We start from the raw sequence: 17,826 nt of genomic DNA on the forward strand, positions 1-17,826 counted from the left end.
AAGAGAAGAAGAAGAAGGAGAAAACGCAAAATCCCCTTAGTTTGGGGCTTTATTGTGTGGACATGTGAAGTTGTTTATCAATTCTGTCTGTTGAAATGGGGTCAGAATGTACAGAATTTAATGTTTTTAAGGGCTGAGTGTCTGTGGCTGTTGTGGTTATTTCTGTGGGGAACCCTGAAAAGTGCCAAACTCTCGGTGCTGTATAGGTATGGGGGCATGCCCCCGCCAAGGCGTAACTTGGCGGGATGGCATACCTGCCATCCCAATAAGCCAGCGTACCTGCAGTTCATAAAACATTCCACAGGGTGGCAGCAGACGACCACTTATAAATTAATCGTTCCCATATGAAGAACGTACGGCCATGTAGAGCACGGCATGAAATGACACGTCTTTTCTATTGTAAGGAATCCATATTAACACAGCGATCGTCAGCCAAATGGCTGATATAACTACATCGATGGATCGCTACAACTTGTTCCCACTTGTATTGAAAGATAGAAATCTACATTAACAACGTGCTCCACAAACGTTCGACATAGGCTATAGCTAGCGTCGCAGCTAAGCGAAGTGCAATATTTGTAGTTAGCATAGCCTCACAGTCACAAATAATATTGTGGCGATCCTGACAAAGACTAAGCAAGCTAGCTAGCTAGCTAGCGGGGGGGTTGCATGAAATGTATATTATTGTTGTAAATAGCCAAACTGTTTGCATGTAGGCCTACAGAGCGCTGCTTAACTGTAAATAGCCTGTGGGATTTTGTACAGTAGTCTTGTAAATAATCATGTTCAAACGCACTTATGTATACCCAACTTTAGCATGAATGAGTGTCTCTGTTAGCTTGCTGGCTAGCACCGAAGCACCAAGCCGTTACCCTCAGTTCACCTGCTATTCTGTTGCAGTGAGTCACGTTGTTACAAAACACAGGGCCAAGTCACTTGAAAGAATTCAGCAAATATTGGGTAGCATTGCTTTCAAATACATCTTATGTATACAAACAGTGGCTGTCACAAAGCGTCTAAACGCAACAGAAACGCAGGTGAAATATGTTGTACTCACGGATTTGCCGGCCATCCAACGAGCCTTGATAGAGAAAACAATCAGCAAGCCCGTAGAATTAAAGCTTCCTAGGTCGCAATTTCTGTAGCCTGTTGTCCTGCTCCGTTGTCTGTTATTTCCTGGAGATGCACTTTCAGTCTTCCTAAGGTTTATAAGCCATTTTCATAGGCTTATCTGCAGGTGGGAATCCTCTTCGCTGTTTTGCTAAGCTACAACCGGAAAACTTGATTGTGGAGAATAGGAGTAGACGCATATGTCCCAGCAGGCTTTGCATATGAGGAAATAACAACAGTGTGAGAGAAATTAGGACGAAATTATCAAATTGCGTCGTTGAAACAATATGTTTTCAGCAGGATGGGCATGTAGGTGAAGGTTGACATGATCACGGAGCATAGTGCCAAGTTAATGGAGTAGGCCTAATCTAACCATGAGCGAGCTTTTAATCCTTATCGAGCGGTATATATAACAGTCGCTATAAGTCTGTAATTGGTATGTTCGCCCGAGCCGTGGATAGTTAAGCTTAACTTCCCTTAACTTTTACCGTTCGTTCTCAACGGTAGTTCTTAACACTACGGATGTAATATATTTTCGGCCGCACGTATTTTTTCGCGGCGCTGTTCCGTCCCGGATGCAGGAAGACCATTTTCGTCTCTGCCCTTAACTTTCCCCATTCATTCTCTGAATGAATTAATGACAGCGTATAGACAAATAAATTCGAATATTAAATAAGGCGTTTTGCGGTTATTTTGTGGTACCTACGCTTCGGTAAGTCTTAATAATTTTATTACGAACAGGTTCCTGTTTTATATTGATGTCATCGAGGTATTCTGTCATAATTTCAGCTTTAAGACCAGTAGTTTCATTTTTCCTATTTGATTTCATTATTGGTTTTCACGTCCCGTTTGTTGGCTTGTCCGTACATAATAACACTTTCATGTGAGAATACTGCAGGTAAATGGGACATGTGTATACGTGCACGTTTGTGTCTCAATACATCAGCTATTATTACCGTGGCCCTGCAATCATATTAGGGTTTAATTTACAATATGTTTAATTTCCCCCTCGCTATATTATTGCTGGTATCATCATCATTAATGGTATTGCCCCCTTTACATGTGCCTCGTGTAACACGTCACGGTCTGGACATACATTTAAAAAAAAATTATTTACACTATTGCTGTCAAGGCAATAAGTAATGCCATCTCTAATTGTTCATTGTCAGTACTGTCATGCAGCCATCTTAACAAACTCTTTCCTATCTATATGTTTCTATACTTACCATTATTATTATTATTATTATTAGTCAGTTTAACTATTCAATATAGAACAGGACACAGTACAAATATTGCTGCCTCCACCTTCAGACAATACAGAATTTGTGTAATGCAATTCATATTAACTACCCCTCCCACCCTATCCCCTGGATTGACAACGCACAAAAAAGGGAGATCAGTGGAAAATCATTATAATAACAATAATAATTTTCATGTTGAGAATTTGATAATACTGCGTGATAGAGCTACACAAGGCTGTGTATCAAAATGGCAAAACATAAGGTCAAGGGCATAAAGAACCTACCATTTATACAGCATCATGATGTACAGTTCCCATGAAAATATAAACCCTCCCCAAATTTTACTGTCCAGGTCTCTGTTTTACAGTTAATGTTATTTCATTATAGCGAGAATTCTTTGGTCATCAACTGTATAGGTCCACCTTGGCCTACCAGGCCCTTTATGATTACTGAGCTCACCAGTGCTCTCGTTCTTAATGATGTTCCAAGCAGTTGACTTTGGTAAGCTTAAGGTTTGGCCTATGTCTCTGACTGTTTTTATATATATATGCCAGTCTCATAATGGCTTCCTTCCATTGGCATCCCTTATAATTGTACTGAAGAAGCAATTGAACACACCTGACTAATCAGAAACGCATGTGAATCCATTTGTCCTGAACATTATGGCACCCTGAAAATATGTACGTACATCCCCAATTCTAAAAAAGTTGAGACGGTAAATGAAATGCAAATAAAACAGAAAGCAGTCATTTTTAAACTTTGACTTGAAAAATATTGCCCAAATTTAATAAGCATTATTAAAAGAAATGGTGATGTTACATAGTGGTAAACACTCGACTGTCCCAACTTTTTTGGAGCGTGTTGCAGTCAACAGATTTGAAATTAGTGTATATTTTCAAAAAACAATTAAATTCACAAGGTAAAACGTCAAATAATGTGCTGTTGTAGTGTTTTAAATATAGTACAGGGTAAATAAAATGTACAATATTTAACATTATCACACCTTTTTGTTTTTATTAGCATTTTCCATACTGTCTCTGCTTTTTTGGAATTGGGGTTGTATGTACGCATAGAGAGTGCTGTCATTTCTACAGGGTGAAATCAAAATGTATTAAAATAACCTTTCATAAGAGCTGAGAGCTGATAGCTGCACTTTAACCACATGCGAATTTGCGAATTGTTTGATTACAAATCTAAAATTATGAAGTACAGAATCATGTAAAGAAAATACAGCTTTGTCCCTAACGTTATGGAGCTCACTGTATATAAAAATATAATTTCTGCTTCAGAAGTGGCCCATGAAGTACTTGGCAAAAGCAGACCAATGCCAGTGCTTCTCTTAACACCCAAGCTCCGAGGAGCTTCAGGAGACCCAGCAGCCGCGGCAGCATGCGACTGCAGGGAGTCCGACTGCATGTGTGCACCTTGTTGTCACCTTGCAGCCTTGGTAAATCCACCTGCTCCAGTCCCAGCCCCAATCACATTTCATGCTTGTGCATATCAACCCTGCTAATACTGTTACGAACGAAAATACAAATATAGCTTTACATTTATACTTGGCTGTTGTTGTGTTTATTAAGAATTGTATCATGTAATGTTGTAATCCTATTTGTACTGTTGCAATAATTGATCTGATGTAATTACTTTGATAACTTTATATGTATTCATTCGGCAGAAAAGATTTCCTGATCCTCTCCATAATAAAATGGAGGTGGAGAACAAATATCATGTTAATATCAAACCTAAAAAAAGAAGAAGCGTTATCTGAGACACTTCTGTGAAGAACAAATCAATTATGAACGATTATGAACGATTATTTATTTGCCCACGGGCGGATTCGAACCGTAGTTTCCGTGGGACGGCGTTACACCTATACACGGCTGGCCGGCGCGGAGAGATGTTGTGTTTTTCTCATGTTCAGCACTAGTAGCTATACTTTTGGGTGAAACTTGATTTTAAATGTAATGTTTTAATGGGGAGTTGCACAACGTACAGATAGATAGAGAACAGGGCGAGGTGACATAAATGTAGAAACGTGGCGTTTGCCGATAAGGTTTTGTACGGTAGCCAAGCGAAGAAATGTAGTTAGTAGAAATGGCAGAGTGGTGAACTGGTAACTTTTTAATAAAAGGAATACGTTTGCCGTCATGAAATGCATATGGGTGGCCGTCAGTCAGTTTTGCTAAAGCAAATATAAGCGTAAGAAAACCTTAGTGTAAAAGAGGAAATTATCTGCCTGAGTGCGAGGCGGGATTCAATCCTTAAACCGGAGGTTCACCAGGCTGTCACTTTCTTAGTGCAGCACCGTGACACGCAATGCGTCAAATATCATTAGCAAACCTGTCCGTGGTATTAAAGAACAACACAGGCCGGCCGGTAAGCGCACAAGAGCTCACGTTCAATCCACATTCCTTTGCAATATTGTAGCCGGTTAATAAGTCAACGCAATAAACATATCGTCTCGCGTTCGCTGGGAAGTATGGCAAACACCTCATAGATACACAATAAACACGGATCTAGACTATGTCTATTATGGATCTATTTCAAAAAACGACCCTACCTTATCTACCGTACCTGAGCAAGATGGCTGGGGGGGACTACCCCAGCTGGTTCTGAGCGAGGGGCAGGAATACACTCAAAGTGTATTCCTGCCTCTAACTCACAACCCTGGCCGATTTAGTATCTCCGATTAACCTGTATGCATGTTTTTCGGATTGGGGAAACCTAGGTGGACACGGGGAGAACATGCAAACTCCGCACAGAGCCGAGATTCGATATCACGACCTTCGTACTGTGAGGCGACAGCGCTACCCACTGAGCCACCGTGCCACCGATTACAATGCTTGCTTGGTAAACTATCAAGGATCATCAACGATGACGTGCCCTTAGCCTCATAGCTCCAGGCTAGCTCCCGTAATTAGTACTGCTCGGTTCTTCCCGGTTTAGCAATGGCGACCTTCTACACCCGCTGTCAATAGGAGCTCCCAAATATAAACATCACTCGCGTTCATAGGATTTTCACAACGACTAAAGACTCAACCGGCAAATTGGAGAAAGGCTATTCATTACATGCCATGTGTATTTTTGCAACTACCAAGGTAAGAAAACAACTCTTAACTGACTCAATAGCTAATGCTAATTAACCTCAAATACTAGCCTCCGTTCTACATGGTCGCTAACATTAACTATCTGTCTAACGTTGGGTAATGCTGTGTGCTTCATCTGCTCTTCATTCTCTACCTACAACATTGTAACATGCTTTCTTAACCGCCGTTATATATCAGCCTTAGCTGTCCTTCAAGTTTTTGCTTAACTACGCTACGTAGTCAAAATTCCCGTCCGATATTGCTTGTGTCGACAGTGCTGCCACGGAAACCACGATAGATTTAGCCAGTCTAGCCACATCTATTCAAAATGTAAACGAGTAAGGCGTTCTTCACGGTCGGGAAAAATTTTATGACCACCTTAGTCTTGTTGTTAGCCACTCTTATGCATAGCACTTACTAGGTAGCTACCTAACGTTATTTTCTACGCCAAAATTATCATGGATGTGTAAGATGTGTTCACCTAAGTAATACAGACATAACCCTAACGAGACTTTTCATTGCATCTCTTATTTTATTTATTCGGTGTCCAATAAAGACACACTGTCAAGGAGGTCGGCGTGACAGCCTGACAGTCTGTGTACTTTCCAGTAATGCACGCATTCACAAGGAGTCTGTTGCACACAGCTACAATTTCACTCAATCAACATGTCATATGCACCATTTTAAAGAAGAATCTTGCCGCCTAGGAGAACTTCGTCAATGTGGTCCAGGGTGTGCCTGTTGCAAGCTTTATATTGTATTGTAGCTGTCTGTCACAGTTATTGCTTTATAAAATGTCTTGATAATCAGAATGATTGTTAACAGCCTGATTGTTCACAGGATGCAGGAGAGATGTGACCCCTGAGATCGCAATTTCCACTATCTCTCTCTCTCTCTCTCTCTGCAGCAATCCGCCAGGCCGTCTCCAGATCTCTTGTGGCACGCTACCAGAAATGTGAGCCGCCCTTACATTTACTCATTTTTTTGTCATTCTGTATCTGTCTGTGTTTTTCATGTTCGCTTATGCCCGTGAGAGCTTCAAAGAGAATATTGCTATTGCTCGGCCTTTAAAATACTTCAATATTTTCATGCTGAAGGTTTACACAACAGGCATGGAATGTTGTCTGATACCTCCCTGGTTTGACAGTCAGGAGGTGGGCTTCCCTGGTTACAGAGTCAGGAGATGGGGCTCCCTGGTTAGAGCTGGTTTGCTGACTTGCTCTGGTCTGTTTCCAGATGTGGATGAAGCCTCTAGGAAGTAGATCTGACATCCTGATCCGGTACCGCGGGACCTTGTTGGTGGCCGACTCCCGCCGCTCCTGGTCCGACGAGTTTGCTGGACCCGGAGCTCGCCCTCGCTACCAAAAGTCTTACTGTTAAAAATGTTGTCTTTGCTTTTATATACAATAAAAATGAAAATGACCTAAATCAGCTTCAGGCTCACTGTTTGTACTGGTCTTTTACTCTGCTTGCTTTTTATTTTCCAACCAGCCTTTTACTAAAGGTAGACTTAACATTCCTGATTTACTTTTCTGTTAGTTTGCTTTATTTTCTCTATGATTGCACCTGCACCTGACGTGTCAGAGATCTGGGCCCATCCTCAGAGCGCACGTTACTTTGGCAGAAAAAAATTATTTTAATCGTGCTTCGGACTGCTGTAATCAATGTTCTGTCTTTATGAACCTGCAAAGTGCTTCTCTGCTTGTTTCAGTGGTAATGTGGGGATGATGATGTTCAATTAAGAATGCAGTGATTGCTTGCTACTGATGTTGCAGACCAGTGCTTTTCAAACTCTATCCTGTCCGGTTAGGCACGTTGTTTGCAAAGCTCAAATGCAATACCGCAATTCTAACAAACTGTTCATTTTTATGTCAATATGTGGCTTTTTCTTCATCTACAGCCCTTTCTTGTCAGGATAACGAATCCCTCAGACCAACAAATGCACAATTAAGAAAAATTAACAATCCGTTAAAATTCTCCTACTGCAATTGTGGTTACTCTGTGAGCCAGGAAGTCAAGAGACTTTGCTTTGGCTAAGATAAAATAGACTTTATTAATCCCCAGGTGGGGAAATTTGGGTGTTACAGCAGCAGATAAAAACAACATATCACACATATAGACATAAAAGGCAGTAATGAAGTCAGCTTTTGGGACAGCTGACTGACAGTTCCATAGTTCACCCACAACAGTGAGTTCCTGAGATGTGCACAGGGGTGGCAGGTTAGATATGTTGCGCCTGCGGTAGATGACCCGTCTGGAGCGAGGCAACGGGCACAAGGGAATCAGGGTTAGACACGTGACAAACTGACCACGAGGCGGCCTACGCCTCCAGCAGCTTCAGTTGGAGTTTAAAAATAGGTGGTGGCAATTACGTAATTGCAATGAGCTCGTTAGGGCAGAATAGCACCAGGTGAAACTGCTCGAAATTAGCAAGACAATACAGGGCTATTTAACAGTATCACGACTGCATACACTGTTCAACTAAAGCACAATTATGTTCTCTAACTAACAAGAACTGAAATAAAGAGCGATTATCTGAACTAACGCACAACGATGTTCTCTAACTAGTAAAAGCTGAGACAAATTAAAGACCGATTATCTGAACAAACGCACCACTATGTTCTCCAACTAAGAACAGCTGAGACAAATTTAAGAGAGATTATCTGAACTAACGCACAACTATATTCTCTAACTAACAACAGCAGGAACAAATTAAGTAAAGATACGCCTACCTGAAACGCGGAATAGTAGCGACGCCACAATCAGATGCACAGTTCAGGAAAAGTTAGGAGAAGGGAAGTTTACAATCTGTAGCATCTATTGTTGAATATCGGAAATATTGCTGGGTTCATAAAAATGAACCCAGATTGGGAGTGCCCTGCAGAGCAGTGATAGTTAGTTAGTCCAGGTATATTCTGAAGAGATGAGTCTTCAGACCAGCAGGCAGTTCTTGTGTATATAAAATGTTTCACTGGTTTACATATTTGTGCATGGAAAATGCAATATTCTGGAACACCAGCAGGTGTCAGAGTAGTATATCATAATCCCCATCTGCCACACCTTATGGCTTTCTGTCAAATTTGGAATAATTTGACCTTGAAGGGGGAAAAACAGATAACCTAAAGTTCATTATTCTGTCTGCCTGCAACCCTTCAGCGGCTGATGGTACATATTATTGTAATCATTAACAGAGCTATAATGTGCTCTACTCATGATTCGTTATCCGTGTGAACAAATATTTTTATGTCTTATCAGATTTTATTGTCCTAACTATATCCTGACAAGATGAACAATAACATAAAAGATCTGTTATGCACAACATTTTATGCACATGGCTGGATATATATGAGATCTCAATTTGTAAATCAATCTTAAAAACAAAGACATAGATTATGAGCTAAGGTATAATATAAGAATGGTGTTTCAATATAGCGAAAGAAATCATAGCCTGGATGTCACAACATTGTTGCGCTGATTCTCGATGCAAACAAACTCGCAGAAGAAAAGCAGTTGTCGAAATCGCTCGAGTGTCCGATGAATTCCGAAGATTACCGAGAAATTCTTCGCGCAAATCGGGATTCCAGGGGAGAGGCGGAGGGCATACGGCACTGTGAGGAAAGGGAAAACGTTCTGCTTCCTGAAAATCGTAACTAGCTTGCTAGCTGTTGACACCTGTTCTCGGTTTTCAAGAAGTCGTGTGGATACTTTACATCGACCTAGAAAACTGCTACGTTTGGATAATAAATTAAAAGCACAACATTCTTGATGTTTCAGGTAATTTCTCTCTAAAATATTTACTTTTGCTGGTCTGGCCAAGTCTGGTAGGTAACGACAACGTAACACGTTAGACAGCTTGGACCTAGTGAGCTATTTCGCAAGTTAGAGCGTGTAGAGTTTGTCTGTGTTTTGGACAGGGAAATGTTTGTAGTTAGCTAGATCCTGGTGGGGTTGCAATAAGGTTGACAGCCGCCCGTGTTGGTGTTTGATTGTGCCTAATTAGCTAGCTCGCTAGCTTAACTTTTTTATTTCTCGCAGTTATATTCGTCCCGAATGGAACTACTGTTGAGATAACTAGTTATAGCCTACGCTACATTCTCCGAGTTTGGATACTGTGTCAGTGGTTGACAGTCATTATCAAATCAAGTTAACGTAGGTTAGCCACTAACTTTTCAGCTATAGCCTATTTCTCGTCCTATTTTTGGAATAGGGTGTATTTTTTCGACTGGGTCAGATTACAGCTTTGGGGAAGAGAAATAGAGAGATAATACTATGTTTTATCGCATTTTATCGTAAATGTGCTTTATACGTAACCTGTTAGAATTATATCTGTGTTTATAAAAACCATCTGTCTAAAAACGTATAACGTAGGCTATATGCACGTATAGTTGACTAGCCCAGTGCGGCTTGCATTCAGGAATAAAAGTAAGCAGGATGAAGCAGAAAGGCGTTTAAGGAAAACAAGCAGAAGAGTTGTTTAATTAAGCTGCAGTCATTCAGGTGTGGACACAGTGAGAGTCGTGTTGTGCTGTGCCAGAGTTTTACAGGCCGGTCTGCTGTTGCAGTCTCTGAATTTGGTCGTGGTTAAACGTCAAAATGGTTGTTGCTTAGTGGGTGAGCAGCTAAACTTGGATCCCTTTGCGAGAGCTGCCCCTGCTGGTCTCAGGTGTGTTTCTGTGGAAAGGAAATGACGAGATTAATGATTAATCCCCTAGCAAGCCATGTGTTTCCACTGCAGGTAAATCTCTCTCTCTCTCTCTCTCTCTCTCTCAATAACAGCATAAGTAAATCAATAAATACTCACATGTTTATATGGGGTGGGTGGTCACTCACTGTCCCTCTGGTTATGACAGGCTGAAATGAACTGTTCTGCAATTGGGGCTGTTGTTCCTTCCCCAAGAAGAATAGCACATTTTTCTTTTTTTGATATGAAATAAAAATTATTTATAATTTAGGATAATTTTTGGAAATATTTTTTTCTAATTTGTAAATATTTTGTGCAAGTAAGGAGGAAGTGCATCTCTGTTTCCACCTCTCCTGTCTTGCAGTGACCACATATTCGCTCTTCTTTTTGGTACCTATGTTTTTTTGTGCCTTTCTTTTTCAATTGCTAAGGTGTGGTCACTGAGCCTGTACTTGGTCAGGATTTGTCTCTGCTTTGTATCTCTGACAGAGAAGAGATACTCTGCCAAATTGTATTCTTGGTTTAAGGCCAAGTAGCAATTAAGTTTGTTTTGTGTTTTGGTTTCATTATTCCAATGTTCCAGATAGGCATCTTTTGTTTGTTTAATTATTTGGTTTACTCTAATTTTTGGTTGTAAAGTAGTGCTGGTCTGAGTTTGGTCAGTGTTTGGTTTTAGTTGGTTAGTGAGTCTCATGACCAGTTGACCGAGAGGACTCTTTTTGGGTTTCAGATCTTGGGTTTTCAGTGCTTGAAATTGCATTGTGTCTTGGAGACTTTATTTGAGGTGCATCCAAAATTTAAGTGCTCTTTTTCAATGTTAATTATCAATGGGTATCGGCCTAATTCTGTAGACTCACAGTGAGAGTGATTCTGTAGACTCACAGTAAGAGTTACTCTGTGTGTAGACTCACAGTAAGAGTGACTATAGACTCACAGTAAGAGTGACTATAGACTCACAGTAAGAGTGACTCTAGACTCACAGTGAGAGTGACTCTGTAGACTCACGGTAAGAGTGACACTGTAGACTCACAGTGAGAGTGACTGTGTGTGTAGACTCACAGTAAGAGTGACTGTATGTAGACTCACACTAAGAGTAACTCTGTGTGTGGACTCACAGTAAGAGCGACTCTGTGTGTAGACTCACAGTAAGAGTGACTCTGTGTGTAGACTCACACTAGGAACAACTCTGTGTGTAGACTCACAATAAGAGTGACTCTGTACACTCACAGTGAGAGTGACTCTGTGTGTAGACTCACAGTAAGAGTGACTCTGTGTGTAGACTCACAGTGAGAGTGACTCTGTAGACTCACAGTGAGAGTGACTCTGTACACTCACACTAAGAGCGACTCTGTGTGTAGACTCACAGTGAGAGTGACTCTGTACACTCACACTAAGAGCGACTCTGTGTGTGTAGACTCACGGTAAGAGTGACTCTGTGTGTAGACTCACAGTGAGAGTGACTCTGTAGACTCACACTAAGAGTGACTCTGTACACTCACAGTGAGAGTGACTCTGTGTATATGGCTTTGTGTAAAGTGTCTGCTTAATGACTGGGATGTAAATTTAAAAGCCTATACTGGCAGCTGCCTCGCACAAGCGCACAGCTTTGGGCTAAAGGCTGTTTCTGTCCATGACACCCTTTGTGATTTACATATTACAGCCATTCCACCCAGGTTAAAGTTCTCTCTGTGCCTCTTCTACACATGTCTGTCCCAAGCATAGCCAATTAGAGCACAGATACACTGTGGTTTTAGGAAGAGCATCCCATCTTCACTCCACCCACAGGTATCGGAGCTGGGCATGACAATCACCCCCCAAAATGAATCATTTGTGATATAAATTTAATATAATTAAAATAGCCAAAATGCGTTAGTAATATCTCATAATCATGGTAGTTCTATGTGCCTTTACAGAACTGAATATAATATAAATCATTTTATAATTTTCCCATTCTTTGTTAAATTTTATATCAACTGACCAACTTTTTGGAAAGTTGGAAATAAATGTGTTTTCTGTTATGTGGAAGAATGTCTTCCTGTCCAAAGTGGGATAAAGTGTTCTACCGACATTAGCCCTTCCTTCAGTCCCAGTTGCAGTTTGAGTGAGAGTCTGTGAGCTCTTTCAGGTGGAAAGGTCAGTCATTCACAGTTCGCAGTGAGCTGTGGTCAGATGGCTGTGACTTGCAGGAGTCGGCATGTTCTTGCATTCTTTATTTAGATCACCTAGGATAAGCATCAGTGCGCAGTGTTAAATACCCAGTCACAGCAGGAGTGTCGCTGGAATGCCCAGTATTTTAGCGGGAGCTAAGTGGTGTCCTGCTTTAGTCAATAGCTACCAAATGTGGATCACAATCAAAAACAAATTTTCATGTGCTGCTAATATTTTGAATTTGATAAACAACCAGTGTTTCTTGTTAAAGAAATAACATTACAACAAGTATCATCTGCACCAACACCCCCCAACCCCCTCCACCAATGCCCCACCCACCTCCACCAACAATTCCCCTACCCACCTCCACTAACAACTCCCCCACCCCCCTCCACCAACAACCTCCCCATCCACCTCCACCAACAACCCCCCATCCACCTCCACCAATGCCCTGCCCCCCCAACCCCCTCCATCAACAACCCCCCCACACCACCTCCACCAACGACCCCCCCACCCACCTCCAATACCAACACCCCCCGACCCCCTCCACAACAACCCCCCACCCACCTCCACCAACGACCCCCCACCCACCTCCACTAACACCCCCCAACCCCCTCCACTAACACCCCCACCCACCTCCACAACGCCCACCCACCCACCTCTCCAACGACCCCCCCACCCACCTCCACAACACCCCCCAACCCCCTCCACCAACGACCCCCCCACCCACCTCCACTAACGCCCCACCCACCCACCTCCCCAACGACCCCCCACCCACCTCCACCAACACCCCCCAACCCCCTCCACCAACGACCCCCCCACCCACCTCCACTAACGCCCCACCCACCCGTCCAACAACGACCCCCACCCACTCCACCAACACCCCCAACCCCCTCCACCAACGACCCCCCCATCCACCTCCACATTCAGTGTGAACGTCTGGCTATAATGCATATAGTATCTCCTGCAAAAGGGGAGGCAAAAAGAAGATTCATTTTTGTTTTAATGTTTGTGTTCACTGCCCTGCTCCGGAGGGTGACTCATTCACTCATCTGGGGTCTAACAGCAGCCTGGGGTGTTTCTGTCAGGTTTAATGCTGAAGTCCTCCTTAAAGGGCGCTTTTTCAGTGCCTCAGTATTGGCAGGATGCTGCAGTTTTGCTCCCTCGTTTGAGCTGTTTGCTTGTGACATTTACACCACTGGGAGAGACTCCCCTCCTAGATGTTTTCACTAAGTATGGGCGCATGAAAGGTCTAAATTATGAAGTTTAGGGTGCACTGAGACTCTGTAATCAAGGGTATGTCAGTGTGTGTGTTTGCGCATGTGTGTGTGCATTTGTGCGTGTGTGTGTGTGTGTGCGTGTGCGCGTGTATGTGTGTGCTTGTATTTGTGTGCCTGTGTACTTGTGTGTGTTTGCGTGTGTGTGTGCACATTCATGTGTGTGTGTGATTTGTGTGTGTGTGTGTATGTGTGTGCTTGTGCGTGTGTGTGTGTGTATGTGTGTGCTTGTTTGTGTATGTGTGTGTGTGCATGTGTTTTTGTATGCATGCATGTGGGAGAGAGCGTGAGAGAGAGCATCTATGTGTGTGTAAGTGGGTGTGTACAATGCTTTTGTTAGAAAATATTTTAAATATTTATCACTCTGTTGGAGAACGATGACCTGTCAGACTGCACTTGGAAGAGAGAGAGATAGGGAGGGAGGAAGAGAGAAAGAGAGAGTGAGAGGGAGGTAGAGAGGGTGACAGAAAGGAAGGAAAGGGTAAGAGAGAGATGGAATAAGAGACAGATTTAAAAACAAAGGCTGAGCATGTTTAAACTCAGTCCTTTACATAGCCAGTGAGTTAGTGTTTTAGTGTATGAAAGTGAGTGAGTGTGTTACTGTATTACTGTGTTATTGAGTGAGTGTGTGTGTGTATGTGTGTGTGTGCTTGTGTGTGCCTGTGTGTGTGAGTGGGTGAATGAGTGTGTGAGTGAATGTGTGAGTGCATGAGTGTGAGTGTGTGAGTGAATGCGTGAGTATTACATTACATTACAGGCATTTGGCAGACGCTCTTATCCAGAGCGACGTACAACAAAGTATATAACCATAACCAGGAACAAGTATGTCGAAAACCCTAGAGAGAACTACCGTTCCAAGTGCAGGGAACAACCGCATAGTTCAACTTGGACCCTGAAGGTTAAACTGATTAACACTAACACAAACAAGAACAGTAACAATGCAGTCTATGCAAAAACACAAGCAGTATTGTATGTGAGTGCATGAGTGCGAGTGTGTGAGTGAATGCGTGAGTATGTGAGTGAGTGTGGGAGTGAGTGCATGTGTGTGTGGGTGAGTGGGTGGGTGGGTGGGTGGGTGGGTGGGTGGGTGAGTGAGTGAGTGAGTGAGTGAGTGAGTGAGTGAGTGAGTGAGTGAGTGAGTGAGTGAGTGAGTGAGTGAGTGAGTGAGTGAGTGAGTGAGTGAGTGAGTGAGTTGCTGTAGGTGACTGTGGAATGTCCCAGCTAAGGGGAAAATGGAAGAAGACCTATTTGATTGTTAACACAGGACCACAGCAAGTTAAAAAAAAATCCTGCATAGTATGCCTTTAATAGTATTTGAAGATATCAGTTTAAATGCAACCCCTGGGAGTGAGAATTTAAATGGCACACTGAAAGAGTCACATTTTAGATACAGCATTGGATCAGCTGAACAACCCTACCTAGCGCTGACCCGTTCATGGATGGTCTACTGTCTGTATTATATAGGCTACATATTAACAATATTAGTTAACTTAACTAACAATATTAATTAACTGCAAGCAGTGGTGAGTGCATAAAATGAACAGCCACTGCTTTTTAGTTCTACTTTTTAAACTGATCATTATGAATTTAGGTACAGCAGTGGGAAGATCTGCCTTTCTTATCTATCAATACTTGCAGTAGTTACAATTTCTTTTCAGACAAAATAGCAAAATCAGTGTTTAGTTGAAGTGTCTAATATAAGAAAATGAAGTCAAGTTTCAAAAGCCTCTAAGCTGAGGAGACTTTATTGTGCTTTTTAGTTCTGTGGTGGCTTTAAGCTGCTCTGTGCGAAGCTGTTCTCTGTCTGGGTGACTGTATTTCAGACTGTGTGTGACGTCAGCCTGCTATGGCTCTGTCTAGGGTTCCTTCACTACTGTGTCATAATATGGTGTCTGACTGGCTGCTGCTGGACTGGAGTTTGTTGTGGAAATGGGTAATAAAGGCATGCTCTGTGCATCTACTCTGCATGTTCTGTTAATTGATGATAATACATAATCTCAAAAGACTGTCTTTAAGAGATGATAATGTAGCTGTGATATAGCTGTACCTGTGAAGTGTCTTTATGAGGCAGGTGGTGAATGGCTGTAGTTCACAGTGGGGTGCGGTAGGTGGTGAATGGTTGTAGTGCACAGTGGAGTGTGGTAGGTGGTGAATGGTTGTAGTGCACAGTGGGGTGCGGTAGGTGGTGAATGGTTGTAGTGCACAGTGGGGTGCGGTAGGTGATGACATTACATTACATTTATTTGGCAGACGCTTTTATCCAAAGCGACGTACAAAAAGTGCATTTCATGGTCATAGACAACTGCTAAACACAGGTTCAGTAAGGTACAATACTTATTTTGTACAGCTATTTCTAGCCGAGAACAGTTTAGTTCACACAGTGAACACTATTCAGACCTAACCTCTGCAGAGCCAACTAGGCAGAAGAAAAGCTACAGTATTAGGACAAATACAAATTGCCGAAAAGTGCTGGGATGGGGCAACATGTAACAAGTGTCATGAAAAAAGGGAGGGGGGAGATTTAGAGTGAAATACACAGCGTGGTGGTGGTTAGTCTAGGTATAGTCTGAAGAGATGAGTCTTCAGGCCACAGCAGAAGATGGGTAGTGAGGGGGAGGTTTGGAGAGGGACGGGGAGTTCGTTCCACCACTGGGGAGCTAGGGTGGAGAAGCTCTGTGATCCCTTTGGGCGGGTGGGAGGGGTTACAAGGTGCCCTGCTGCTGCAGAGCGGAGTGGTTGAGCAGGCACATAGAATCGGGTCATGTCCTACAAGTAGATGGGGGCTGTCCTGTTGGCAGCAGTGTAGGCAAGGGTCAGGGCTTTGAACCGGATCCTGGCAGCGACCGGTAGCCAGTGGGGTGTGGTAGGTGGTGATGAATGGCTGTAGTGCGCAATGGGGTGTGGTAGGTGGTGAATGGTTGTAGTGAACAGTGGGGTGTGGTAGGTGGTGAATGGTTGTAGTGCACAGTGGGGTGCGGTAGGTGGTAAATGGCTGTAGTTCACAGTGGGGTGCGGTAGGTGGTGAATGGTTGTAGTGCATAGTGGGGTGCGGTAGGTGATGAATGGCTGTAGTACGCAGTGGGGTGTGGTAGGTGGTGAATGGTTGTAGTGCACAGTGGGGTACGGTAGGTGGTGAATGGTTGTAGTGCACAGTGGGGTGTGGTAGGTGGTGAATGGCTGTAATGCACAATGTTTCTGATTGACTTTTACTGTCACACAGTGTACTGGCTGCACAGATGTGACTGAAGGGGAGAAATTTTTCAGCCAGATTTTGTACACGTTGTGGCAGGGTTATAGGCTCTGTTATTGCTGTGTTGTTTCAGTGTTGTTGCAGCATTGTTGCAGTGTTGTTGCAGCATTATTGCAGTGTTGTTGCAGCATTGTTGCAGCGTTATTGCAGTGTTGTTGCACTATTGTTGTGGTATTATTGTAGTGTTTTGTATTTGTGCCACTAGAACTTATCTGCCCTTCAGCTCTGTTTGCTTTAGTATCTATGGTGGTCTGAGTCTTCAAATGAAGATCAATAGCAAGTGCCCCTGGGAAATCCGATGATAGATGCTGCCATCCAGCAACGGGAGTCAATTTCAGCTGAGACTTTGGCCGCAGGAAAGCCCTCTGGGAAATGGCCGTATGGCTGCACAAACATTTTAGCAATGAGGAATGAAGCATATTGAGTAACACGCAAGACTGCTTTTGTGTGATTATCCTTTTTTTAGCTTTCGGACTGCAATGTCCTTGAAAACTGAGAAAGTTTTACACTGTTTTCGAAACTATGAGTTCTCATTGTAGTGCCAGCTTTTTACAGAGAAAGACTCTTAGACATTGAACAGATCAAATATGAGGAAAATGTTCAGGTAAATACTGTCCCGTGCTGGTGGCAAAATCACTGAGTCCAAAGTGATGGGTCACTCTGGTGTGCATCTTAAGTAACAGCAGTCTCATTATCTTCATTTGCAGACTGTGTTACAGTTGAGACTTGTGCACAAACAGGAGAAAGATGGCTGTGGGTATGAACTGCTAGTCACAGCTCTATCTTATTGTATATTCAGTACTGGTAATGTTTTTTTAAGGGTTCAGCTAAAGGTCTTCTGAAACATTTTACAGCTCCTGAAACAAAATGATTGAAAAAGGTCAGACATAACAATTTCATTTGTGAAACAGATTTAAGACAGACCTGACCCATTCATACCCGTAAAACAGAGATTTAAGCTGGACCTAACATTTATACTTATAATACAGAGATTTAAACCAGACTTAACATTTATACCCATAAAACAGAAATT

The 17,826-nt window shown here is 42.7% G+C and overlaps 1 protein-coding gene and 1 long non-coding RNA gene across 4 annotated transcripts in view; both read left to right on the forward strand.

The window, feature by feature from the left end:
- Nucleotides 1-5,001: 5,001 nt before the first annotated feature.
- On the forward strand, nucleotides 5,002-6,865 carry LOC135249653 (uncharacterized). The gene is made up of 3 exons (XR_010328740.1): nucleotides 5,002-5,449; nucleotides 6,345-6,392; nucleotides 6,674-6,865. It is a non-coding gene; the product is annotated as an uncharacterized LOC135249653 (long non-coding RNA).
- A 2,130-nt stretch (nucleotides 6,866-8,995) lies between these two features.
- ptpn3 (protein tyrosine phosphatase non-receptor type 3) overlaps nucleotides 8,996-17,826 on the forward strand; it is a 55,864-nt gene continuing 47,033 nt past the window's right edge. Inside the window, exon 1 of one of the 3 annotated variants that reach the window (XM_064325351.1) lies at nucleotides 8,996-9,211. Coding sequence is in view for 2 of the 3 variants with exons in the window: in XM_064325433.1 (XP_064181503.1) it covers nucleotides 10,156-10,172 (17 nt within the window). In the remaining variant the exon portion in view is untranslated. Of the gene's footprint in view, nucleotides 9,212-9,730; nucleotides 10,173-17,826 lie in introns of those variants that run through there. The other 2 variants (XM_064325433.1, XM_064325267.1) reach the window with 2 other exon arrangements.

This window comes from Anguilla rostrata, chromosome 1 (assembly GCF_018555375.3).
Source record: "Anguilla rostrata isolate EN2019 chromosome 1, ASM1855537v3, whole genome shotgun sequence".
NCBI classification, from domain to species: Eukaryota; Metazoa; Chordata; class Actinopteri; order Anguilliformes; family Anguillidae; genus Anguilla; species Anguilla rostrata.